Here is a 26,431-nt window from a genome sequence, read left to right as displayed (position 1 = left end):
TCTGACTGGCCCAGCTTTGGCCAGCAGCGTGTCCATCTCCAGAGCCATCAGGGATTGTCTCTGCCAGACATGGTTGAGGCTTCCAGGATCTCCTCACAGAAGCCACCTCTGTGGCCCCCCTGCGACCAAAAACCAGACTGTGCAAAACCAACAGAACTCAACTTGTTCAAATGGGATGTTCCTCTTCTGAGAATTTTCTTCTAAGCTGATGCTTCTGGACACGTATTAGCTGTGAGACGTTTGATGGATCGCTCAGCAGTGTATCACACAGAGTTACGGGTGGTGTTTCACTGTGAACTAATCCTTCACGGACGGTGGCATCTAAAACCTCTCACTTCTCACATCACAAGATGAGGAATGGGGAAACGGGAAGAAACATGTGAATTAAGTGTTTTCCCGTAATGTACTGTCTTGTAATGCAGTTTTAAATTTAGTACAAACAATTGTGATTTTGAAATTAGCTTTTATGACAAAGTTTATGGTGTTCTGTGTAAGTCTGGTGACTAACACAGCAGAATCCAAACAGCCCTAAATGGATCTTTTTTAATTTCTGTGGTTGTATCACTTTGCCTTGTATATAGGGAAATCCCTATGTTAAAATAAAAAAACCCGAATGTAAATGACCTTTTACTACAGCACAGCTGCAAGAACCACATCCAAGTTCCCGGGGAGGGCTCTGGTTAGTATTTGATGTATTTAATGCAGCCAGTGCAAGCTTTTGTCTTCACAAGCTAACAAGGGCGTTGGGCTGATCCTGTGGCAGGGTTTGCTGCTCCTGGTCAGTGGGGAGAGCCCCCGTCAGCTCTGCTGTGGTCTGGGGCTGCTGCCTCTCTGCCTGAGGCATCTCTGCTCCTGGCTGAGTGTGGGGCGGGCTTTGCTCTAACGCCCAGCTCGCCCTAACGTGCCGGCCTGCAGGGGACATTAGCTGCGCTCGGGCACAGGCTTCCAGAGGGGATGGAGCAGAGCCAGGGATGGAGCTGAGTGTCCACAGCTGGCTGGAGCTGGGCTCCTCCAAGGATCCTGTGGAGAGCAGGGCCTGGCTCTGTCAGGTGACTGCCCACCTCTGGTGCCCACTGTAATTGAGGGTGCCCTTGGTGGGGACAAAAGCACTCCTGGGTACACCTTTGCTTGCAAGCAGTGTGGAATTGATCCCTGCAGCTCTCACATCCCTCAGGTCTTTCTGCTCAGGGCTGAGGGTGGAGACGGAGGAGGACATGAATGCACTGGCATTTCCAAACGGCTTAGCCAGGGACTCTCCTGCTCTCCCAGCAGGACACAGGGCTCTGTCTCCAGCCCACTCGGGGGTTTCCCCATGCCTGAGGTCCTCTCCCACTCAGCCCGGTGCTCAGGCAAGGTGGCGAGCAGAGCTGGGACTGTCTCAGGTCCTCGGAGACCTCCAAGGAACCTTTCGGTGGCAGATTTTGGGGAAGTGACTGAAAGGAAATGGTGACGCAAGGGGAGGACACTGCACACTGAGCCCGTGGCTGCCCCATCCTGGCTGTGCTGTGCCTCACATTCCCCGCCTGCCGTTCCCAGCCCACAGAAGACAGTGCTGCCGTTCCTGGGGCTCAGGGAGTGCGTTACATGCTTCATTCAGCCGCTCCAGCTCTGATAGAGAGGGTAAAGGCACCTCTGGCACCTGTCCTTGACCCTCTGCAGCAGCACCCTGTGCCATCACGGGGCAGCAGTCAGGAGAGTCCTTTGGATATCAGGGCAGCCAGCCCTCACCCTTCACTGTCCTCTGGTTCCAGAGGTCCCTCCAGGTTAACCCCAAGGCCTCCCGGCTCATCTCCTCCTCAGTCCTGGAGCCACTAAAGGGGCCGGGCCGGGAACTTGCCACGGGAAACACCGACTCGGTACAAACCACAGCGGGTAAACAGTTACGGGTGCGATTGCAGCGAGAGTTCCGCTTCCCCGGGGCTTTAAGGCGAAGCAGAGCTGTGCGAGGGCAGAGGGGAGGGGACGGCACCCAGACAGGCAGGAGCAGGAGCAGGAGCAGGAGCAGGAGCAGGAGCAGGAGCAGGAGCAGGAGCAGGAGCAGGAGCAGGAGTGGAGCACTGCCGGCAGGAGCAGCAATGGGGGACGCCTTCATCCGGCACATCGAGCTGCTGGGCTACGAGAAAAGGTTTTTCCCCAGCCAGCACTATGTGAGTACTCAGCAGCATTCTGGCCTGTGAGGACTGAGGACTGGCCAGGGTAAAAAGCTTGGCCAACAAATTTCCTTAGATAAATGTGACGGAGAGCCTAAATGCTTTCTTGTAAGGGGATCATGGCTGATAACATGAGCTGGTGGCAGCCAGAGACTAAAATGTCCTGAACACACAAGATTTCGGGCACCTCCTTTGCACGCCCTGGGTTACATTGCAGTCTTGGAAAGGGCTGTTTCCTCTTTGTTTACCACCCACCTGCATGTTTCTGTCCCCTCTCCGTCCATTCCAAGCTCCCCTAATGCCCAGTTTATTTGCTGGCAAGGCAGAACTACTTGCATTGGTGTGGTGGAAGGAAAACATTCAATTTTAACTGAAACTGGACCATCCACAGGGCTCCCCAGGCACAATGGGATGTGGGTCCCACTTGCCTGCAGAACTGCAGCCTCTGCTTTGCTCCTCAGGTCTACATGTTCCTGGTGAAGTGGAATGACCTCACCGAAAAGGTCGTCTACCGCCGCTTTACTGAGATATATGAGTTTCATGTGAGTCCTCCTGGGACACACGGGCTTGGGGTGGGGAAAAAGGAGGGTGAATGCCATCTGAAATTGCCTCAAAGCAAACGTGGTTCAAAAGAGGCTCCTGGGTCCGGTCCTTCAATCTCTTTTGCCCCTTGAAGGTGGGAACCATTGGCTCTGTGTCCCTGGGCACAGAGAGCCGAGGTGTGGGACCCAGCCAACACATGTTAGTGGCAGCAGGGCGAGCACTGGGAAAGGAGTCAAGCTAGGGGCAGAGGAGTGGGTGTCACAGTGTTCCCCTGGTGCCGTCCTCACTGTTGTGCCTGGCTCTGCTCTGCAGAAAGCGCTGAAGGAAATGTTCCCCATTGAATCCGGGGACATCAACATAGAGAACCGGATCATCCCGCACTTGCCAGGTGAGGGGCAAGCACCGTGGCTGGGGGGTGAACAGAAATTGCAGCTAGCTGGGAAATTCCCTGGTGGGTTGAGCTGTGCTGGCTGCCTCCCAGACAGGGGCGTGGTGCAGTATTTGCTGTGCACCAGGCTTGAAATCAAAACCCCAGAAAGATCTGAGCAGTGGCAGTGGTTCTTCCCAACACTCAGCAGCCCTGCAGACCCTTTCCTTCCTCTCTGAAGGCTGGGCACCCTAGAGGAACTTCCAGAAGATTGAGCTGTGACCCCTGTGACCCCTGGGTGATGTAAAGGGTCTGGCTTTGGGGAGGATGAACTGAGTGGAGCTGCGCTGAGCCCTCTTTTGATGCCACCATCGCTGGTGTTGGCTTAATGCCCTTATGGTAACACACTTAGTAAGAGGAAATAGTGCAATATGTCCTCGATGACAGAGAATGAACTCCTGATCCAAACAGCTGATGCTTTGTCTTCAAGCAAGGTGTCTGTCAGAAAATTTCCCCATTTTATTTAATTTCCTGCTTTAAAGGAGACAGAAAGGAGTCTGAAAAAGAACTGCAGTTGTGGTTAACATCTCTGGGGGAGGAGTGAGCCTGCACTGTGCAACAGTGCGGGTGCCAGTCTGGGGGGCTCCATTGCAGCTGGACCAACACCACCATGCTGGGGCCGTTCAAAGCACCCTTATTCCACTTGGGGAACTGAGAGCACTGGGGGCCAGACAGGTGTCAGACTGCAGGGGAGTCATGGAGGGCCACTGACCACACAAAAGCAGTTCAACACTGCTTGGGGTCGGGATTGCCAGCAGTAAGAACACCAAAACCAGTGGGATAGCAGGATAAGCACATCTCCTCTGACTGCAGCCTGCTCCCCTGAGCCCCTCCTGGTGCCCCAGTGCATCTGCTGTATTTGTGGCCCAGCCGTTGGGCTTACCCTAAAACTGAAATAGGGTCAAACAGGATCATTTCTGGGCTTGCATGAACTGTGCTCTCACAAAACTTCACCTTATTGGCAAAATGCAGCCATGTAGCACCTCGGGGCCATACCCACTTGTTTGCAGGGCAAAATTAATGATTCAGCGTGCTTGGGAAAGTATTAAAACCAAGGCATTCTGTCTGCTTTTTCTGAGCCCTTTTTCCTCTCCCCCAGCCCCAAAGTGGTTTGATGGGCAGCGCTCAACTGAGAACAGGCAGGGCACACTGGCCGAGTACTGCTACGCTCTGGTCAACCTGCCCCACAAGATCTCCCGGTGCCTGCATGTGGTCAACTTCTTCAAAGTCCGCCATGACGACATGAACCCTGTCACAGACAGCCAGTGAGTCCAGCTGCCTGCTATTTGGAGGGAGATCCTGCATTCCTGGCCTTGGATGCTGGCAGTAGCCTGCAGGGAGGGTGTCGCTGCTGATGGATAGGGCTGGTTGGCACTGAGTTGCCTTTGCTCTGACCTGTCTAGGATCAAGAAGCCTGAGGTCTTCCTCCTGCTGAAGGATTCCAAGAAAAACCCCACTGGTAAGAGGTTCCAGAGGGCTGCAAGTGGCTGCCTCAGCAGCATTGAAGCTGGCTGGGGAGAGAGGTTGTCATACCATGGCAGATACCCTCACCAAGAGCATGGTTGCTGTGCCAGAGCTGCAGCTGTGGGGAAGCCAAATCCTTGTCCAGAAATCTAATCATTGTCCTGAAATCTAGCTGGGGCTGAAAGAGGCTGGGAGGGCACTTTGGGTTGTCCTGGGGCTGCTTTTGGCCTCCCTGAAATAGAGTGTTTCTGGGTCGGGGGCTGGAGGGGGAACATCCATCACTTCTCTCACGCAGACATCACGGGCCCCATTGTGCTGCAAACGTACCGAGCCATTGCTGACTACGAGAAGAGCTCCACATCTGAGATGGCTCTCAAAGCTGGGGACATGGTGGATGTTGTGGAGAAGAGTGAGAACGGTATGTGTCCATCCCCCTGGAGAGCCCCTGAGGGCCAGCCCACTCCCTGCCACAATTTCAGCAGGAATGAGTACTGCCCTTGCATCTTGTGTCCAAACACAGCATGTCAGCTAGTTATGGCAGGGAAGGCTGAAGGGTGAGGGGCAGTTCTAGAAAACTGTGCAACATCCTGGCCAGGCCTCTGTCTGTGAGGGGCTTCCTGCCCAGCAGGAACAGGATGAACTGATCAGGTTCTCTGGTTACTCCGTGTCAACAGAGACTGGCCACAGCACTGTCCCTTTGTCTAGCACAAGGAGATGCCTGCACCTGCCCTGGCCAGGACAGACATGGTGCCAGTCCCCACAACACTCTCTGCTCTTGCCCATGGCTGCTTTCTTTGCAGGCTGGTGGTTTTGTCAGTTGAAGAATAAACGAGGCTGGGTACCTGCTGCCTATCTGGAGCCAATGGATGGTCCCGATGAGTCTGAAGAGCAGGAGCCCAACTATGCAGGTAAAATGTTGGGGGGTGTGTTTGTGTGTGTGTCAGAGCACAGCCCACTGCAACTCTCCACTGAGATGGCTCACTGCAAAGCTGGGCAATTCACACTGAGCAGGGAGATGCTGCTGTAGGAACTGCCAGGAGGGATAAATCTCATGACTTGGTGCCTCAGTGTCAGCCGTGGGAGCTTCCCATGACCTGCAACTCAGCATTAGATTTGTGTTTAGGCTGATCTTTACCCAGTGGCCATGCTGAGCTGGCTGGGTGAAGGCTGAGGTGCTGGGTTAGCAGAACAGCATGGTGCAGCATCCAAATCAGGCACAGGTGTTCACAGTGCTTCGCCTCTGTGCTGTCCTCACCAGGGCCTGGCCCTGCTCCCTGCCCTCTGCATTGCCCTGCCGTGACAGCAGGGCTTTATCACGTGGAGCAGAGGGAGGATCCTGCAGACTTGTGCCAATTGGTCAACAGGCTTCAGCTTTGTGGGTTTCACAACTCTGGAACAGGCTCTATTAGCACAACGCTTCCTCCTGCCTTATTTCACCACCCGAATTCTGAACACACTTTTGAGCAGAGATAGGTGTCCTTCCTCTGCTTGCACACAAAAGCTTTCTTCTGGAGAGATGGTGAAGGGGCCAGGATGAGCCATGGGCAGTGACAAGACTGGGGGAAATCTGGATCCAAACATGAAGCACCCTGAGTCTTGCCTAAAATGTAGGGTGCCTCCTAATGCTCTGGTGCCTCCTCTTCTCAGTGGCTGGGGAGGTTGGGCCCCCACCCCTGAGGTGTCAGCACACGATCCACCATCCCCATTTTGTGTGTAGGTGAAGCGTACGTGGTCCAGAAAAGCTACACTGCTGTGGAAGAGGATGAGCTGACCCTCAAGGAGGGTGATACCATTGAAGTCATCCACAAGCTCCTTGATGGCTGGTGGGTCGTCAGGTGAGACATGCCATGACCAGGTCAGGCGAGCAGCACTCAGGCAGAGGGAAGGGAGCATCCATGGTTCTCCACACCAGGGAAAGCCATGGCGTCTTTGGTGCCACCGCCCAGCACTTCCTTTTGCAGGGCTGCTTCTCACAGTCTGTTCTTTGCAAAAAATATTAAACATTGCAGCTGCAGATTCCTCTGCTGAGGGCTTCAGAAATACCCAAGAAGGAGGCAGATGGAAAAAACCCCAACCATATCTGTTATTTTGCCTCTAATTGTTGTGGCACATTTTGCTTTGCAAAACCTCAACTTTCATCCCAGCTGCAAGGAACATGAGAGGTAACCCACATGGCATCAGTGGGGGACAGGCATGAACCATGACTCATGGAATGTCCTGAGTTGGAAGAGTTCAAGGCCAGGTTGGACGGGGCTTAGAATAACCTATTCTAGGGGAAGGTGTCCTGTGGCAGGGGGTGGAATTAAATCCTTTAAGGTCCCTTCTAACCAATCCATTCTGGGACTCTGTAACCACCCACAAGAATGATCAAATCTCTCTCCTGGACTGAGGAGGTGGTTGCAGAGCCACAACTGTGAGTGATGTTTTTTTGTGTTGCACTGCAGGAAGGATGAAACCACAGGTTATTATCCCTCCATGTACCTGCAGAAAGCCGGGGAGGTGAACACCTCTATGAAGAGTGAGCTGAGGAACCGGGGTGCTCCTCCACGGAGGTAGGAGAAGCTCTGTGTAGAGGGCAGAAGAACATCTCCCTCTTCCTTGAGAGAGATGAAATTAAACCAGACAGGATGTTGTGGGGTCACCTGCTTGCCCTGTCAGTGAGGAACTGCCTGGAGAAATATAAGCAGGGCACACACCAGGGCTGTCCTCCCACCAGCTCCGTGCACCGCAACTACCACAGGCATCCCAGCATTGCTGATGCAGAGCTCCAACAGGTCCTCCCATCAGATGTATTTCTCCTTGTGCTCCTGCAAAGTTTCTTTTCTGGGCTAATCTTGTTTAAAATTGGCCATTTTCTTACTTCCTAAGTGTGTGCCCTGAATCTTTCAGAGACGAGGAGAGATTTGACTAAATGGAGCTGCCAAGTGGCCTAATCTAATGGGAGGATTTCAGCTAATGCAAGGGATTTTATTTGGATTAAAAAGATAAAAAGCAATAATAACTCATGAATTCCAATGCAAAGAGAATGTCTAAAAAGGGCAGAACTTGCTGCTATCTCTTTTTTCTGCAAGATGACACCTCAGGCCTGCTATAAAATCTCTCCAAATCCAGTTTTGCTGAAGCATGGATTGAATGTGAGAGTGTAAAATGGTCCAGATCCACTTATTTGCGCACAGTGATGTTTGCTGGTAGCCTTGGGGGAGATGAAGTGGCCTGTTCCAAGGACAGTGGCTTGTCCCCCTGCCAGTGTGACTGCTGCCTCTGTGGCACTGGCAGCCAGGCCCAGCTTTGAAGCTGGTGACCTGCTGTTTTGAGCAAGAGCTCTGCTGTGATATGGGCTATGTGCTCAGACCAGGAAGGGGCTGAAGGCAGAGGCACATTTCTTTGAGAAGAGCAGGGGGATGATGCCATGGGGTGGATATCAGGAGCCACCTCACTCCTGGCACGATACTGAAGACAAGGCAGGGGCCTCTGTCTGCCTGCCTGCCTGAGGACAGTCCCCAGTGCTGAGGGCTCCCCTGTAGCAGCCCTGTGCTGCTCAGACTGTCACTTCTCTCAGTAGTTTCTCTCTTGTGGGTTCAACATTGCACATCCACGTGCACATTGACACGTGCCCCATACTCCATTCCCCTGTATCTGACCCTTGAGCATCGGGGAGCCATGCCAAGCTGCACACCAGGGACCTCAATTTTGTGCCCAGGATAGGTGCTGTATGTTCATTCATCAAAGAGTTAGAGATCACTTCTGGGGCTTTTTTGGATGAACCTCATGCCCATCTTGTCCTTCCAGCCTTATGCCCAATCTTCCTCACCAATCCCTATCATTACTTTCCACACTTGTGCTCAGGGCTCACCCTTCAGTGTTGGCTTGCAAAGCACCATCCAGCTGCCTCTGCATATATCGAAGATTGTGTCTCACTGATGGCTGCCCTCAAGGGCTGGCATCCACCAGGCAAAACCCAAAAGCAGAAATTGAGGTTTGCGTGAAGCAGAGGAGGAAGTGTGGGGAAAGAAGTGTGTGGTGTGAGAGCTGCCAGCATGAAAACTGAAAGTTTTGTTTCTCAATCCTTGCAGATCCACCATCCGAAATGCGAAGAGCATCCACAGGCAGGGCCGGAAGAAAATCAGCCAGGAGACCTATAGAAGGAACAGCAGGAAGTACATCCAGAACCAGCGGAACATGCGGGGAAATGCCCAGAACAAGGCCGATGTCATCAGTAAGTCTCCATGGAGCTGGAATCCTGCAGGCATGACCCGTGTCCCCCACCAGTGCTGCCAGCTGGAGCACGATGGCTCACTGAGGTCACACCATGCCCATCTGTCCTTTTCCCATGGAGAAAGTCTGTGCAGGGAGGTGTTTCTTTCCATGAGTTTTCTTACCCCTGGCCATAGGTCAGATAGAGCAGAATATGGTCCTGGAAGGAGGTAAGCCCACATTTGGGACCTGTGCTTTCCTTTGTGCACCTAACCTCCCCATGCTGCCATTACCATTGCAATCACCATGTATGTTAGCTGTCAGCAGAGCCCCCAGAAGGAGGTGTTGCTTGAAGAATCACAGAATTATAGAATTGGGTTTTGGTAGGAAGGAACCTTAAAGACCAATTCGTTCCAAGCTTCCACTTGATCAGGTTGCTCCAAGCCTCATCCAACCTAGTCTTGAGCACTTCCTAGCACAGGGGAGCCACAGTTTCTTTGGGCAACCTGTGCCTCACTACTTTCACAGGAAAGAATTTTTTCCTAATATTTAATCTAACCCTGGCCTCTGACAGTGTGAAGCCACTCCCCCTTGTCCTACCAGTTCAGGCCCCTGTAAAAAGCATCTCTTCATGAAGAAGGAGAGAGGTAGACATTGAGGTATACCCTTCAGATCTGGTAGTCCCCATGCAGTATCCATGACCTTCCCAGAGCAAAAGATGGGCAGACCTCATGCAGACCCAAAGACAGGCTTCCCCTGAGTGCAGTTCCCAGCTGGGCACTGGTGGGCTCATCCTGACACCATGACCTACAGGAAAGACCACTACATGCAGCAGGACAGGAGGAGAGGCAGGAGCTTTGGTGGCCATTGTGTAGGAAGCTGCTGAATGTTCATGAGGGTGGTGTGTGGTGCAGAGCTTTGGCCCATCTGTGCATCTTTTTTACTTGCAGTTGAGAAAAATGAGCCAGAGGACAACAAGCCCAAGGCTCAACCTGCTGTTCCTCCCCGTCCCAGCAAAGACCTCATCCTGAATCGCTGCACTGAGAGCACATGGAGGAAGATCCTGTGAGGATCCTGTGAGCCCACATCCAGCCACTCAAAGCTTCATCTCCTCCAGCTCCTGTGCAGCTGGGGCTTGGAGCCAAACCAGGGATCCAGGTGGTTCTGGCAGCCACCACAGGCCAGGGAGGCTGCTGGCCATATCAGCTCAGCCCAGTGCCCATCCTCATCCTCCATCACAGCCAGCCCAAGGTGTCCTGACAGCACTTTGAGGAGGGACCAGCCCTGCTCTACCAGCTCTTTATAAGCACCAAAAGTCCTCATCTCTAGATGCCCTTCCATTACCTCTTTGTATTTTGAATTATTTTTGTGGTTTTCATCAATAAAAGAGAGACACCTATGTAAGAAATGATCAGCCAATTTAATCAATAAAAAGAATTTATTGAAAAATTGAAGTGTAAGTTTTGAGAAAGCTACAAGCAAAACAGTGCCAAGCCTGGGGCTGACACTGGGTGAACTTTAGATTCGGTCTCTGTCGCCATGAACCTCCCTCAGTTCACGAATTCTGCCTTCGCAGGGTCCGTTTTTATACAGTTTTTCGGCTGGACAGGGGTTTGCTCATTCTTTTGTCTCTCTTGCTTTTCTAGCATATTCGTGCAGTTTCTTATTTTGCTGCCGGTCTGTCGGAAAGTTTTTTGGGAAGGGATGAATGCTTGATTCGTTTTACGGGGATCAGGTATTGGGATGCACGCCCTCGACAACGCAGATTTGCTTCTGATAGATACATATGGGGTGATGATCGGGCCCGTCCCTGCAGGAGGCTCATCTCTGTTCGATGCCACCCTCCCTCCTATTGCAAATTGGTTTTCTCCCCTGTCGCTGACAGGGACTGCATAGTTCCTGGAAACTTTAATTCTTAAGCACGGATTTATTTTATACCGTGTATTACACTTGATAGACCCTGAGGAGCAGTGTGGGCATGGCGGCAGGAAGGGTGTTCCTCCCGGGTGGATATTGGGTAAGGGTCTCCTGCCGTGAGGAGATTTATTTGGGGGGGATGGAAGCTCAGCAGTTTCCTCCTGGAAAGTGGCTTCTTGGCTCCCTCGAGGGGAAAGCGAGGTCTCGGTGTTGAGACAGGCCTGCCTCTCGCACGGAGAGTGGTGGGACGGCTGCATTCGGTCACCACCACAGCCAGCCCTGTCATGGCTGCGCTGGGTTTGGGTACGATCTCCGTTTGGGTTCGGGATGGCTCTCCGTGTCGGTTTGGGCCTGAGTTTCAGTTTTGATCTTTGTTTGGGTCTGGGTCTAAGTCCACATTCGGCTCTGGGGGTGTTTTTAGATTGAGGTCTAGGTCTGGGTGTAGGTTTAGATTTGAGTTTGGGCGGCTTTGAGTTTTCCAGGTCTGGCTGTAGATTCAGCCGCAGCTCTGGTCCCGGGCGGGCGCGGACCCCCCTCAGAGCCGGGCGCGGCCCCTTTAAGGGCAGCGCGTGCGCGCAGGGCCGGTCACGCTGCGCGGGCCCGCGTGCGCGCGAGCCAAGATGGCGGCGGCCTGAGGGGAGCCGTGGCCTGAGGGGAGCCATGGCCGGGGCGGCGCGGCGGCTGCTCCGCAGGGGCTTGGCCGTGGCGGCGGGGCCGCCGAGCACCCGCCAGCTGCGGGAGGCCGAGGAGGCCGCCCCGGTGTTCCAGTACGCGGGGAAGGCGGCCAAACGCAAGGACCGCGTGTTCGTGTGGGGCTTCAGCTACTCGGGCGCCCTGGGCGTCCCCAGCTTCGTGAAGCCGGACGCGGGCTGGAAGAAGCCGCGGCGCATCCAGCCCACGCCGTACCGCCTGGAGACAGAGGAGAAGGTGCGGCGGGGCCGGTGTGTCTCCCCCGGAGCCTGGTCAGGGCTTGGCACAGCCGAGATCGGCGGTACTGAACCGGGTTTAAAGGCTTTGCCGGGATTCAGTGGTTTTTATCACTGATACAGTGGTATTGCTTGGGTTGATTACTGTTCTAACTGCAGCGCCATGTAGTTTAGAAAATACGTATTTGTAGTTTTGTCAGAGGCATTAGAGAGCTGGGTTGTGAAGGGCGTTTGCCTCATAAAATGGGCCTCTTCCAAGTGGCGCCGTGGCTGCTCCCACCTGACAGATGGGAAGCTTGTGCTGAAAATCACGTTATTCTTTAGTCTACATGCTTCACTCGTGCTCTGCTGTCTAGTGCAGAGAAAGTCAGAGTTTCATAGAGTGTCTTGAGTTGGAAGGGACTCAGAAGGATGATGGAGTGCAGCTCCTGGCCCTGTGCAGGACAGCCCAGCAATCCCGCCCTGCACCGGAGAGAGTTGTCCGAACGCTCCTTGATGCCCTGACCGTTCCCTGCGAGCCTGGTCAGTGCCCGGCCACCCTCTGGGGGAAGAACCTTTTCCTGATATCCACCCTAAACCTCCTCTGGCACAGCTCCAGCGGTTCCCTCGCGTCCTGTCCCTGCTCCCACAGCAGAGGTCGGAGCTGCCTCTCTGCAGAGCTCAGTGAGATCTGACCCGAGTCTCCCTTTCTCCAGGCCGAACGAACCAAGTGACCACAGCTGCTCCTCATGTGGCTCTTAATGCCGGGCTTATTTTGTCAAGAGGAGTAAAACATCTTATTCTCTTAGTATCTCTGTATCTTTCTTTGTTTTGGTTTGGTTGTTTGTTAGTTTGGTTTTTTTTTTTTCCTTCCCCCCCCCCCCCCCTTCTGCTTTTTTCCCCCCCCCCTGCTTTTGGACCTGAGTTTTCACCATTCTGCTTATCACAGAAGAATCTTTCTGATAATTTTTGCAACACCATGCGTGCCCTGAGTTTGGGCTGCATGTGATGTGGCTTAATGAAGGATGAATGCTGGTGAACATGGAGTGAAACTTGCTTTTCTAAGCTACAGCTTCTAACTGAATGGTGTGGGTTTTGTCTGTCTCCAAAGATATCATCTGCTGCCTGTGGTTATGGATTCACGCTGCTGGCTTCCAATACCAGAGACATCACCAAAGTCTGGGGCATGGGGCTCAACAAGGATTCCCAGCTTGGATTCCAGAGAAGCAGAAGAGATCAAAGTAAGGATTTAAATGTTTTAAAGACTTGCAGGGTGACACTGCAGTATGCTTGTGGTACAGGAATCTTCATGTATTTGGAGCCCTGAGAAAACATCAGGAGGCTTTGATGCAGTCCCAGGCTGTGCTTTATTTTCTAAACAGGTCTGTTTCTGAAATTTATCTGTGTTTTTGTGTGCTTTGTCATTGGTCAGCATGTACCTCTGTTCTGTACACTGCACTTAATTAGTTTCATCTGGACAGGAATGCAGCTGTTTATTCTGCAAAGTGTGATGTTGCTTAATGTGTGGCTTTGAATTTATAGTTTGATAGTGGGCACAGTGTAGTTAATAAAATCATTTTAGCAGGACAGTTTGCTTGCTTCTGTTGCCTTTGCGCGTAAAAACGAAAGTCCTTTAGTCCTCCTTCCCTCCCCAGTTAGAGGTTTTTTTTAATACAATCCATGGGATTTTTGTGAAGCTGTAGGGGATCTTTTAAAATTATTTTAATAGCAAATTGCATTTTGAAGGAGAAACATGTCTTTCAGTCATTTTGTCTTACACCAGGCTCTCAAACTTATTTAAGAAGACGATTTCTGTGCAGAACATTGCCACCTACCACCAAAGACAGGAAAAACACCATGTGTAGATTTTAAATTTTTTTTTTTTAAATTTTAGGTGTTGTTTTTTGTTTTGTTTTTTGTTGAAGGCAGGGAGAACCAGTAAAGCACTGCTGCCTGTGTGCAGTATTGCTTTGGGTCCCCTGGGATTTGATTTCACTTATTACAGTGACTTTGATATCAAGGCTTTTTATCTCCCCTTAACCTTTTCCCTGGTATTGATTTATGGTTTGCTGTTCTTCTCCCCAACCCCCCAGTTGACTGTAATTGATTACATGTTCTTCAAGTTGCTAAATCTTTATAGAGTGCACCATGTCATTTTTCATAAATGTTAGATGTCTTATTCCCTATGGACCTAACCTAACTAGTCTTTCTTTCATTCCTTATTTCTGAAAGTGCCTGTAATCTACTTTTCTTTAAATATGAAGCCCTAAGAATTTTTTGTTCACCTTTCCTGATATATCTTTCTGATTGTTGCTCCTGTACCTTGTTTGCTATATCCCCAGTTGCACAGAATGGTTGTGCATATTAAGCGCTAGTAATCCAGCTGTATTCACCAAAGTGGTTGAACATGTGGGTGTGTTTATGTTATGTGGGTGAAAGCCTCAGTTTCACAGTTCTGCCACCTGAAGCCTTAATAACATTCACCCTCTAGTTATGGACTAGAGGTGGACTTTTGTTTGGACAGTGATTATCGGCTTCAGCTATCTCCACAGCTTTTACCTTCTCCCTGTCTCTGTGATAAATCCCTGTCAACCTCTTTGGTTAGTATCTTGGCTTTCTAAAATGTATCTGCTTTTATAACAAAGCAGAAGTGTGTTAATGTGCAACAGGATCAGCAAATATGTGTTAAATTTACTTTGTGGAAGCTACTGACTTAAAATTGTTCTCTCTTCCTTAAGCTAAGAGCTATGAATATGTCTTGGAACCATCTCCAATTCCATTACCACTGGAGAAGCCACAGCAAACTCGAGTCTTGCAAGTGTCCTGTGGGAGAGCCCATTCCCTGGTCCTGACAGATAGTGAAGGAGGTACAGTGTTGCTGGTACTGGTGATGTCAAAGGGGTGCCCAGCTATGCTTTTACTAAAAGCTTGAAAAAAATGGTCTTCTGTCCTTTAGAACTATATCCCAGGTGGGCTGTTTGCACTGTAAAGGGGATGCAGGCAGCTGTTGGCCTTTGTGGGATTGTTTCTGCAAGGGAAAGCCCTGAGTTCACTTAGCTCAAGTTGTAAATGTGTTGGGAGCCTTTTAGTACAAGGTTTGTGTCTCTAGCCCCAGGCCTGGCTGAGTGCGGCCTGTTTGTCTTGTTCACTCAGATGTGTTTTTGAACACAGATTTATGTGGCTGTGCCAGTACTCCTGTGTAACTTCCCCTTGAAATCCCAGAGTGCTATGTCTATAAAAAACAATTAATTAATTAATAGTCCTTTATAGAGCAGATCCTGTTTGTGCATTGTCTCTCCACATCTCTGGGAACTCCCTGGTACAGTGGCTTCAGTGCTGCACCAGGTGATCCAGTGCAGCTTCTTAGTGGGTGAGCTGCTTGGTCCATTGATTCCCACTCCTGTGGGAGTGCTGATCTATTTCTGAGTCTCTTTGACAATGGCAGGATGAACTAGGCAATTCCCAGCTGTGACAGACAGTGGGCTCCAGGTACTGCTGCTGTGCCTGCAACAATACTGCAGGGTGTTTGGTGAAAATGGATTCAGTCACTTTAATTCAAGTGGACTTTGAAAAAAGCTTATGCCAATTTTTACATTGCTGTGCTCCACCTTTCAGACTTAACTGCCTGAAAATATTTTGTAGACCTGAAAAGAGGCTTTCAGGACATTGGGTTGTAATAAAACTAGTGTGTTTTATCACTGTTTTTCAGTTTTCACAATGGGAAACAATTCTTACGGACAGTGTGGCCGGAAGGTTGTTGAAGATGAAATTTACAGGTGAGACTTCAGAGATCCTGAACTTTCTTAATGTTGGAAACATAGTTGCATGCAAACAAACCTGCAGAAAAGCCTGAAGGTGGAAAAGGTCTGGTAGTATAAGCATGCCATTTAAGATTAAGGAGTCTGATAACTGGATTTTGTGCTGCTGGCTTTTAATCCAGGCTGGGCACTAGCACTCTGCTGACCACATTCACAAGGGACAAAAGAATGTCAGCATGGGACAGTTCTTGCAGGGCACAGTGAGAGAACCCAACCTTCATAAATTGCTTGAGGTAGTTGGTGTTAGTAGTTGGACTTTCTCCCTTTAGCTGTTCAGAGTACACGTGCTGTTCCTGAGGATGTTACAAGTGCCTTTTAATTAGGAAAGAGGCATCCTCTTGTTTAGTCTCTGTAACTGCCTCTCAGTCTGTAGTGCTTTTCCTTCATTGGGTTTTTTGTGGGTTGCACCAAAGCATATGCTCAAAGGGCTCTGTATGATGGAGTAAGTGAATAGTGGGAATATGCTGAGTTTCTGATTCCCTAGTAGGACCAAAAAAGATCTTGTTCATTGCTCTGTCCATGATCCACAACACTGGGTCTGTAAAGTCTGAAAAAATAGCTGTAATTAGGTAGCTTTTGTTAGTCTTGATACTGGAAGTCAGTCACTGGATTGTTCATAATTCCTGATATTGTGAAAAAATGTCAGGGATGTTAGCACTACACTGTGCTCTGGGATATCTGGTTTATCTCTAGTGTGGTGTTTATATGGGTACTGCAGTATTATGTAGTGTCTCTGCTCATTTTAGACTGGGGACTGTCTTTTAGGGTTGCTCTTACCCCAAATTATCACAAGAGCTTATATTTAAAAAGAGACAGTTCTTAAATAAGAGAATGTAGAATTCTGTTCCTTCTCCATGCAGGTATTTTGCGGTGAAACAACATGCAAGCAAATTTCTCTACTTGTGCAAATAAAGTGGCTTTCAGTAGAGGCAGGTTTACCTTTGTGTTTTTCAGTTGCAGTCTTCTGAAATCCTCTGTATTGCCTTTTCTCTTCTTGGTGGTTGTTTGGTGTCCAGTGGAAGCCATCTCATTCATCAGCTGAAGGAGTTTGACAGCAGAGTTGTCCAGGTAAGAGGATCATCTGAACTCATTCCTGAAAATGGATTGGAAACCGTCTGAAGAGCCAAGCTCAGGGGGTGATAGTCATTGGCTCAAAGCTGAGCTGAAACCAATAACAACTGTGGTACCCCAGGAGTCTAGGGTCCAATCCTGTTTACATTTTCACTTGTGGTCTGGATCAGAGAGTGTTCCCTCAGCAGATAGCAGGTGATGTAAAACTCTGAGAAGTGACTGATAAGCCAGAGGGTGGTGCTGCCATCCAGAGGCTGGAGAAATAGGCCTACATGAACCTCACCAAGTTCAGCACTGGAAATGGCCAGGTCCTGTTGCTGGTGAAGAACAATTTCAGACACCGCCATGGGCTAGGGGTGCCTGGGAGGCAGCTGTGGAGAAAAGGCCCTAGGCTACACCAGGTTGACCATGACCCAGCAATGTGCCTTGCTATAGAAAAGACTAATGATACCCTGGGCTGCATTAGGAGGAGTATTACCTGCAGGTCAGGGAGATGATTCTTCTTTTCTACTCAGCCACACTGAGTACTGTGTCTGCTTCTGGGCTATCAGTCCACTACTTTCTTCCTGTCGTGATTTCTTATTCCCTTTTGTCACTTTTTTATTGCTTAGGAGTTTTAAATTTTATCTTTGTCTTTTCAAAAATGAATTGTGAAACCATGCACTTAGACTAGCCAGCATTTCTCTAGATCAGGTTCCTGGGAGAGCAAGGGACTGCAGGGCAGCTGAAGCACCTGCCATGGCTGCAGTATTCCCGGGCACAGGAGCAGTTTGTTGGTGTGTCTGTGCCCCTGTAGCCGCACTCTGTGGGCAAACATTGCTCCTGTTCCAAGGAAGGGTCATTCATTTACACCCACCTGATGAGACTGCTGTGGTTCATGCTAAAACTGTTCTGAATTGGGCTTGTAAAACTTCTGTTTGGACTTTTAATGGTTTTATTCAGGGGGTTGATTACGTGGTACCTTTTTATGCTTTGATAGCAGCAGTTTTGTGCTTAGCATTGGTACTCACTCTCTTAACCTTTGATTAAATGCCTTTAATCTTCGTTTCATTTTTAATGTCTGCTTTTGAATGGCTTTTTCCTTGGCTTTAATTCATGCCAAGCCTGTGGCAGACATGATGGTTAGTTCAACATAAATAGACATTTGAGAACAGCTGTGTGCCTAAAGCGCTTACGTGGCAAAGAATTCACAGCAGTTTGAATACATAGCAGAATTCACAGCTGGCATCAAGAATCATTTGCTTAGCATCATGTGAAGGGAGAGCTCATATTTACTCTTTGCTGTTTTATTGTGTTGTACTGCTGAATCCAGCTTTCTTTCCTTGTTTTGGATCTTAGAATAAATCAACTGCAGCATCACTTTCCATAAAGAAAATTCTGCTGTTTCCTGTGTTGTATCTTGTGGTTCTTGGCCTTCCCTTTCTTTAGAGCCTTGTGATCAGGAGAGAAAGGTCAAAATCTGAACTGATGGATGTCAGAGAGGTTCATTGCTCAGTTTATCTGTCAGTAATGCTTCACTAAATCAAGTCTGAACATGTGACCTTTCCTGACTAGCTCTGACTTCTTGTTTGTGTGCAGGTTGTGTGTGGGCAGGACCACAGTCTGTTTAGAACCAAGAAGGGTACAGTCTATGCATGTGGATGGGGAGCTGATGGACAAACAGGTAGGAACTCAGCTCAGCTTGCTTTTCAGGGCATTGATGAATATAGCAAGCTGTCCTAATTGAGAAGTTGTGATGTGTACTTGTCATAAATGTGTGGACAGAAAGGGGCTGCTAATGTTCCCAGTTGTGAGATATGTTTTCGGTACTCTTGTGTAACCAAACGGAGACAATGCAGTTCATTTTTGAGGACCTTTGAGGTGCCTCCCTGGTAGTCCAAGCATGCTGTCAGAGGAGAGTGTATCTGCTGTTTAAAGCTTCTAAGGGGGTGTGGAAGTGACATGGGCAGCTTTGCTCTTCATTTTGGTGGTGACTTTGCCTTCCTGGTTCTTGCTTTGGGCTCTGTTCTGCTCTTTTGAACTGACGAGTCCTTTGGTAGCTGTTGCATGTTTTCGCATGGGCTAAATCCTTGGGCAGCCCCTTTTTGTGGTGGCTTTTGCTGCAGAGAACTTCCTCCTCACAGTCATTCCTGCTTTGTTTGTTTTGCTGCTCCCAAAGCTGAGATATTCCCGTGATTCTTCTGTGCCAATATAGCGTAGCCCAGCTTTCTGTCATCTACATTCTGGTCTCTTTTCCAGACAGCAATTTGTCATGTTAAGTATTTGCTTCCCAGCCTCCTTTGCCATTTCCCCTGCTGTTGTCTCACTGGTTGCAGTGTGCTGTCGCTCGTGGCTCTCCTTGCAGAAGACAGATGCAGCCAGTTTTTGAAATTTCATCTCTGTTGGGATATCTGCCTGGCCTGGGTATTGTTTTCAAACACTTTCGTCCATGCAGACAAGAGATGTGAGACTCTTCAGGGTGTGATTGTATTAAATTGTTGTGTGTTCCAGAGAGGCGGCTTTGGCTAGTGGAAGTGTTTGTCGCTGCTTGTCTGTTTCAGCTGGTAATTAAGCAGTAAGGACAGAAAGATTTATTTCAGAGGAAGGGTGATTTTGTTAAAGCATGAAAAAAACGGTCCTATGCAGGCATTAAAAGTGTCTGGAAAAAATTCTTCATAATCTCTACTTTTTTTTCTTTCAGGTCTTGGACACTATAACATCACCAGTGTTCCTACTAAACTGCATGGTGACATTGCTGGAGTGAACATTATCCAGGTCTCTTCCTATGGGGACTGTTGTCTGGCTGTCTCAGATGAAGGAGATGTCTTTGGCTGGGGAAATTCAGAATACTTGCAGTTGGCATCTGTCACAGAAACCACACAGGTCAGTTGACCTGAGGGTGTGTCTGTATGTGTTTCAGTTCAGCTGCTGTGCACAGAGTTAAAAATTACATGTTTCTCCCTGTTTTGGGTTCTTTTGACAGCAGCTACATACTGCTAGCAGGCTGCTTTTACGTAAGTTTACAAAACCAACCTCTCTGACATGTTTGTGTATCTTTAGCAGGCAGTATATTTCCTTTTTTTGGTAAGCAAAGGTTTGTGTCACCTCATCCCAGTTTGTTAGTCTAAGAACTCCATATTCTTCTTTCTCCATCCTATGGACTTTGCACCAAACTGAGACCCAGCTCAAGTGCTTTTGCTAATTTCAGTACAGTAATTAGTTTTTTGGCTGGCTAATCTAAGATTTCAAGTGATGCTGCTTTGAGCATGGTGCCGATCCAGATGATCCTTGGAAGTCCCTTCCAGTCAACCTGTATGCTGGTGAACTTTTTATGGACATCCTTAGTGGGTTTATAACTGAGTCCTAACCAAATTCCAGTGTCTGACAGATAAAAGGTTTTTTTGAGCAAACTTACACAGGACGTTGGTAGGGTGCTGACTTCACACTAGGCATTGTATTAAGCAGTTGGTCTCATGTTACAGCTACATTAGGAAACCGAGTCAGGAAATTAATCAATACTCAAGCTACTCTTGGCAAAAGGCTAAGAGCAGACAATTGTATTAGAAGAGCTTTAGCAGGATTTTAGAAGGCTTTGTTTCCTATGCCTCTCCTGGTGTAACCTTAATGTAGGGCTAAATGCTGAGATCCATGAGGCCTGACGACAAGGATCAGGTTATGCAGGGTGGCAGTTCTCTGGGCTGGGTGCGCAGGGGAGGTCTGTGGCATCTGAAGTGGATGAATGGCACGTTTGCCAAAAAGGAGAGCCTTGGCTAAAATATAGATGCAGTCCAAAGTGTAGAATGGCAGAGCTATGAAATCAAAGATTGCTCTTTACAAATGTCAAGCTGTGTATGTATGTTGTTTTGGACTGTATCAAATAAGTGGGATTTTCTTTAGGTAATTTTTCCCTAGTGTGTTCAAAAATGCCGCTGCAGACTGAATCTTAGTGGTCTTAATGCAGTGTGAAGACTTGAAGCCATGCTCACCTATTGACTTCCCCATTGTGTCTGACTTTAAAAGCCAGGGATAAGGAGTTATTAGTCATTCTCAGCCTTGTTGCCATGCATGTAAGCTTTCTAGTAGGTAACTTTTTCCACCCTGTCCTCACCTTAATGAATTTCATGTAGTTTTTTGGGGGGTTTTTTTGTTTGGTTTTTTTTTTTAATTTTGGGACTTGCACTCATTTTATTATACAGGCAATAAAGGTTGTATCAGGAATCCAATGTATGTACGCTCTAACCAGAACTAGAGAACAAGTTAAAATGTATGTCTAGTAGTTTGCAGTTTACCTTGTCTCTAAACAACTCTTCTGCGATCTTGTACAGGTGAATGTGCCCAGGCATTTGCCATTCAAGATTGGGAAGGTAAAGGAGGCTGCCTGTGGAGGGACTGGCAATGTTGCGCTAACAGGTGAGTTCACTTCTAGAAACATTCACTTTGTTGCAAGGCTGCACAGTAGGTGGATTGTAACATTATGAAACAAGTGTCTTGTTTTCTGGAAACGAGGAAATACTGGATGTTCTGAGGAAAGCTGGGAGGCTGAGAAGCCTGATTTAAGCATGTACTGGGGGAGTTGTTTTCACCAGTGCAGAGCATTGCTTCCAGTGTGTGCTGTTGTGAGTGCTTCTGCAGACTAGAGCAAGGGCACGGCAGCTGTTTGCTCTTCTGATCTCTTTTGCTGGTCATACTGAGTATGGGCTATACAGGGAGGAAACAAGGCAATACTTGAGGGAAAGTAGAACCCTTCAGACTCCATATGAATCTGACATGTTTATAAATCATGAACTAGGATGGAAAGAAGAGAGTTCTGAGAACGGTGAAACTGCAGCAGGTCCTTCGTGACTGTTGTTTGGGCTCTCAGTGGCTGGGGAGCATAGCTGGAGGGTTGCTGCATGAAGGAATGAGGGAGGGGGTTGTATTACTTTCTAGAAGGATTATCTCAAGGAAGGTGCTCATATTTATAATGGGAGTATTGTGATGACCAGACATTTGAGCTTCTAATATGAAGGGAGCAGAGCTAGCTGACGTGGAAACTTACCCTTTCTTATGCTGTCCAACTGTTGCCTTTCCCAGGCACCCAGCTTAAGGCAGAATGCCAGTCAGAGTGACATCCAGCTGCTGGTTTGGGCATGCATCAAAGAGGAAAGCCATGATAATAAACTCTCAGCCTCTGTCCCATCAGTCAGTAAGATGAAGTATTTTATCCAGCTCACTCTTGTATTGGCATTCTTTCCCCGTGAAAGTTTTGCCTAGGAGGTTGATTTGCTTGCATAGCTTAGGAAAAGACTGAGGCATATGGATGGGAATGCATTACTTGTAGATTTTAAATAATCAAAAAGTGTTAGACTGAGCTGGAAGAAAGGAAAATATCCCTTTGGTTCTGATTAACTCTTGGTTGTGGCATGAATTTCACAAGCACAGACTTTCTTACCGAATGTGTTCTTATTGTACTACAGAAGAAGGAAATGTTTTTGTCTGGGGATATGGAATTCTTGGGAAAGGACCAAACCTAATAGAGACAGCAGTGCCAGAGATGATCCCACCCAGCCTTTTTGGCTGGTCAGACTTCAGTCCAGACACCCGTGTTGCTCATGTTCGCTGTGGACTCAGCCAGTTTGCAGCACTTACAAGTAAGTTTCTCATCCCACTGTCATGGAGAGGTCATGTTGCTGTGTTATTGGCAGAAGAGAAAAAAAGAAAAAAAACCCCAACAAACAAACAAACAAAAACCCCCCAAACAAAAAAAAAAAAAAAACCCACCAAAAAAACCAAACCAAAACAAGAAAAACCCCACAGCCCAAAAAGTGCACTCATCTTTCTTGAAACTGAAGGCACGCTGGAATGCAGCAGCAGGGAGTGAGGCAGCACATTTACAGGTGTCAGCATGGTTCCTGGCATAGATTTTGTGCTAACTTATGTTTTAATTAAGAAAGTGTTTTTTGTCTTAACACAAAAAACTTTTCTCATGCAGGAAATGGAAAAGATTTTTCTTTTCATTTTCCTGTGTAGAATGAGTCAGTCTGCTGCACTTCAGCAGTTTAGAAAATTCATGTGATAAATGAACAAACTAAAATTTAGTCTAAATGAAGCTAGATATCTGAGTTCGTTGGCATTTCTGGCCAACTGAGTTAGCAGCCTGAGGTGGGCAGACCCAAGCATTTAATATGCAAAGGTTATGATAATTGCAAAGCTTACTGTGCTCTATGCAGGCTGTGTGGGTTCCCAGCCTTAAAGATCAGGCGGCAGTTCAGAGATCCAGCTGTCAGCAGGAAAAAATGCCAGGGCTGAGTCCTTTGGAACAAGAGGTGTGTGTGACACTGTCAGTTTGGTTGCAGGGTGCTTGTAAGTGGGCTCCCCTTGGTATTCAGAAAGAATTAAATTGTACTTATAACCTAAGTACAATTCAATCAGAACACAATTTAAACAGTGTTCTGATTAAATTGTACTTAGGTTATAGATTGTGTTTTGGTTATTTCTGCTGTGCACCTGATCCAAACACTTCTGAGATCTGTGTTTTCCTGAGGAGCTCAAAACTTCAACTCTGTTGAACACAAATTTTTGCTTTTCCCTAGCTGTCATTAGAAGGTCACTTCTTTCAGACAGTCAAATAAGCAGTCTCCAGGTGATCGCTTGGGACAGATCTCACTGCCTTGCTTACTGGATTTGCTCTGGTGATAGCTGATAAAGATCAACTGCAGTTGTCTAACTTTCAGCACAACTTACTCACTTCACAAATGATTCCCTGGAATTTCTGCTGCTGCATTCTTCCTTCTAATAAAATTCCAAAGCAGGTGGTGTATAAGAGGGAGAAACAAAACTCGTGTACAGGACTTGTTTCTTGTACTGCTCATTGGACATAATTTTCTCCAAATGCAAGTACATTTATTGTACCTTGAAGTAAATCTGGTAGCTGTCATACTGCTTGTACAACCCTGTATACTCCCAGAAACACTGTAGCCACTACTGCCAGCATCACAAATAGAATTCTTCCTTTTTAATGACTCTGTTCTTTTCTATTTTTTTTCTCCTGTATAGACCGAGGAGAACTGTTTGTGTGGGGGAAGAATCTAAGAGGGTGCCTTGGAACTGGAAGAATGGAAGACCAGTATTTCCCATGGAGAGTAAGGATGGTGGTTTAAGGCCATGAGTGTATTCTTTGGCTAGTTTTTGTTATCCTGACTGCAAGGACCATCGTTTGCTGTGTGGTTTTGTTGAGTAATTCTGAAAGGAGTGGAAGCCTAAGATGACTGTAAAGTGCTTTGTTTTCCAGAGGTCCTTATGTAGCCTGCTTGGGAATGGAGGTATTCAGTAAACCTTTTAGTCTGCTATGCCAGTAATGATTTCAAATCCTAAAACAGCATCTGGTGCTGTGCCACCACATCTGAACAGTTCTCATCTTCTTCCTGTCCACCATCATCTGCTTGCTGCCCTTACTGCCCCTTCCTTCCCCTTCTAACCTGCATTTTTATTTGTATGTGCTGCAAAGAAAACCATCAGTGTTGGTCATCTGTCCAAATCATTACTCACCTAAATTAGGTGAACATTTTGGTCTGTAGTGGCTACAGTCTACATAGTGGTGGGCTTCCTTCCCACCCCACCTGTGGTGGTGGGTCGCTGGACTGACTGTCAGGTTACAGCAGGAGGTCCTTACTCAGCTGTATTCATAGCTGCTTCACAGTGCTTCCAGTTCCTCTGCTTCCTCCCAGATGTCCTGAGAGCCAGGCTCAGTGGATGGAGAAGAGTCTTTGGTTCTGGAGTTCAGCACTCAGCCTAACAGATGCTGCTGACCTCCATGAAGGCCAAGTAGGAGTTGAGGGAGTCAATCTGTTGGACCACCCTGGAGTCCCTGTCTGTGTGTCTGAACTTGCAGTAAATGTGTTTCTGTAGTATGCTGTCTTCTTTGTTTAAAATGAACAAAACCAGACCAGCTCTGGAACATTTGCCTAAAATCACACTGCTATGGCTGAGTGGAATTTCTGAATTCACTTCCCCAGCTGTGGACATTGGGGGTTATGCTCTTTCAGACAGCCAGCTCCTGTCTGACAGAACTGTGGCTATGTGCCACGATCCTTGTCTATCACTGCCTGCCCTAGAACCAGCTGCTGTCCTTTCTCTTGGCTCTAAGGAAAAACTTGCTTTTTTAGACTCTGCTTTCCTCAAGTTTGCAGTCAGTTTTAAGTGAAAAAGCTTCAGGAGTGAGGAGCTGGTCTCAGCATCAAAGCACACACTGCCTTAGGCTGAGTTGAGCCTTTGCCTTTTTCCAGTTCTTGCTGATGAAAGAAGAGGCAAATCCCTGTGGTGCTTGGGCAGATCCTCTTCCTAATGTCTAGATTATGCTCTGTTCAGTCATGCTGCTTCTGCTGCAGAACAGATGGGCTGAGGCTACATTCTCCTGACTGTCTGGTAGTGAGCCTGCTCTTCTTTCTCCTTCCAAACCTTTATGTGCCTCTCTGATGGAAAAAGAGGAGTATTTCACAGCTCAGTGCACAAAGCCTGCCTGGTGCTGAATCTTGCTCTTTCTGTGCTTTCAAGTTGGCACTTGCATTGGTACCAATCCCTGTGAAACTAGCTGGCATATTGAGCAGCAGGAGGATGAGAAATAGGAAATTACCAGGTGCAAAGTACCAGCTTGATAAATAACCCACTGTGCTGTGTTTCATCCAGGTGACGGTGCCCGGTGAGGTGGTGGATGTGGCCTGTGGAGTTGATCACATGGTGAGCATGGTCAGGTCTTTTACCTAGAGATACTGCTGGGTGTCAGCACTGCACCAGGGAGGTGATCAACTTCTTGGACAGGAAAACTCATTTTATGAAACCAAGTGACTGTGAGCAGAGACGGCCATAGCAGTGTCTGGCTGCATCACTGATGTGCTCTGGCCTGGCTGCAGGAAGGAAGCACGTTCCCTGAGGAGTGTGGAAATGCAAGGAGTGCTCTGGCTCCTTCATGATGAGCTCCCAGAGAACCTGAGGCCCAGCCCCAAGCTGGTGAGCTCCTCTGTGCCTGAAGATGAAGAGCATCTCCCTTAAGGAAGACTGGCATGGGATGAATTCTACAGCACAGGACATGGATATATATGGACATTTCCTGTCACCAGCTCTGGAGTGTCAGTGTTGGGCAGAGCCAAGCTATTTCTCAAGGGAAAAGCTGGGTGTTTTTTATTACTCTTATGTGGAAGAGAGGTCATGCTAGGTCTTGAAGCCCAGCACAGCTGTCCTGGGTGGCCATCCTCAGCTGCACTGTGCCCAGGCTGTTGTCTTGTGCAGAAACTGGATGCACAGCCCTTGCCTGGAGGCAGTGATGTGTCTCTGGGCTGTTGAAGGCTTTCTGTGTTAGTACTAAAGACTGGACACATTCAAAGAGTGAGAACCTGTTTGCAGGGGTAAGTGCTGTTAAACAAGACAGCAGGCTCTGTGTGCTGCAGGAGGACAGATGGATGGTGACAGAAGCCAGTGTAGCTTATTGGGGGAGGCTGGAAACAAAGCCCCTGATCAGCTGCCTGCAGAATCAGTGCTCAGGCATGGATGTGAGCAGTGCTCGCTGCCCCTCAGGTGCCTTTGTCTCTGTGCTGATCACACATCACTGCCTTTGATTTTTTTTTGGATTCCCTACATTCTGTTTTCAGGGGTACAGTGTCTGTCAGTTGCAATTAGCTGGGGATTTCAGGATTGCCTAACAGGGGAAGGAGTCTTAATGGGTAAGAGGCAGAGCTTCATTCCTTAGTATTTCGGCAGGAAGCTGATAGAGATGGGATGCAACAGCTGTGTGTATCTGTAGCAGGCACTTACACAAACTCACAGGCAAGTGTGGGAAACTGTCTCCTGTGAAACGCTCCAAACATCAGGCATTTCTCTCTGTGTGGGATACTCAAGTGTGCCAGCTATTTTGGTGGAATCCAAGCTAGTAGGTTTTCAATAAAGTGATTATAAAATCTTTTATCAGTACTAACAGGAATATTCTTGAGC

The 26,431-nt window shown here is 48.2% G+C and overlaps 2 protein-coding genes across 3 annotated transcripts; both read left to right on the top strand.

The window, feature by feature from the left end:
* Positions 1 to 1,901: 1,901 nt before the first annotated feature.
* On the top strand, positions 1,902 to 10,254 carry NCF1 (neutrophil cytosolic factor 1). Its single transcript, XM_066201827.1, has 11 exons — positions 1,902 to 2,147; positions 2,612 to 2,692; positions 3,006 to 3,081; positions 4,220 to 4,385; positions 4,524 to 4,579; positions 4,880 to 5,002; positions 5,385 to 5,492; positions 6,302 to 6,419; positions 7,029 to 7,136; positions 8,658 to 8,800; positions 9,729 to 10,254. The coding sequence occupies exons 1-11, from the start codon at positions 2,076 to 2,078 to the stop codon at positions 9,845 to 9,847; spliced, it is 1,170 nt and encodes a 389-aa protein (XP_066057924.1). The 5' UTR covers positions 1,902 to 2,075; the 3' UTR covers positions 9,848 to 10,254.
* Positions 10,255 to 11,310: 1,056 nt separating this feature from the next.
* Positions 11,311 to 26,402, top strand: RCC1L (RCC1 like). Of its 2 annotated transcripts, none has more exons than XM_066202058.1 (11): positions 11,311 to 11,622; positions 12,712 to 12,841; positions 14,339 to 14,467; positions 15,310 to 15,376; positions 16,435 to 16,486; positions 18,068 to 18,152; positions 19,170 to 19,243; positions 20,794 to 20,878; positions 21,925 to 22,098; positions 23,504 to 23,589; positions 25,133 to 26,402. In XM_066202058.1, exons 1-11 carry the CDS (start codon positions 11,356 to 11,358, stop codon positions 25,208 to 25,210), a joined length of 1,227 nt encoding a protein of 408 aa, XP_066058155.1. In that variant the 5' UTR covers positions 11,311 to 11,355; the 3' UTR covers positions 25,211 to 26,402. The 2 variants fall into 2 exon arrangements, with proteins under 2 accessions (XP_066058155.1, XP_066058154.1); XM_066202057.1 differs by having other exon boundaries at positions 19,170 to 19,351.
* The last annotated feature ends 29 nt before the right edge of the window (positions 26,403 to 26,431 follow it).

This window comes from Chamaea fasciata, unplaced genomic scaffold (assembly GCF_029207755.1).
Source record: "Chamaea fasciata isolate MVZ Bird 193981 ecotype frontalis unplaced genomic scaffold, bChaFas1.0.hap1 SCAF_21, whole genome shotgun sequence".
NCBI lineage: Eukaryota > Metazoa > Chordata > Aves > Passeriformes > Sylviidae > Chamaea > Chamaea fasciata.
The sequence above is the reverse complement of the archived record's forward strand: the minus strand, read 5'-3'. Positions and strand labels throughout refer to the sequence as shown.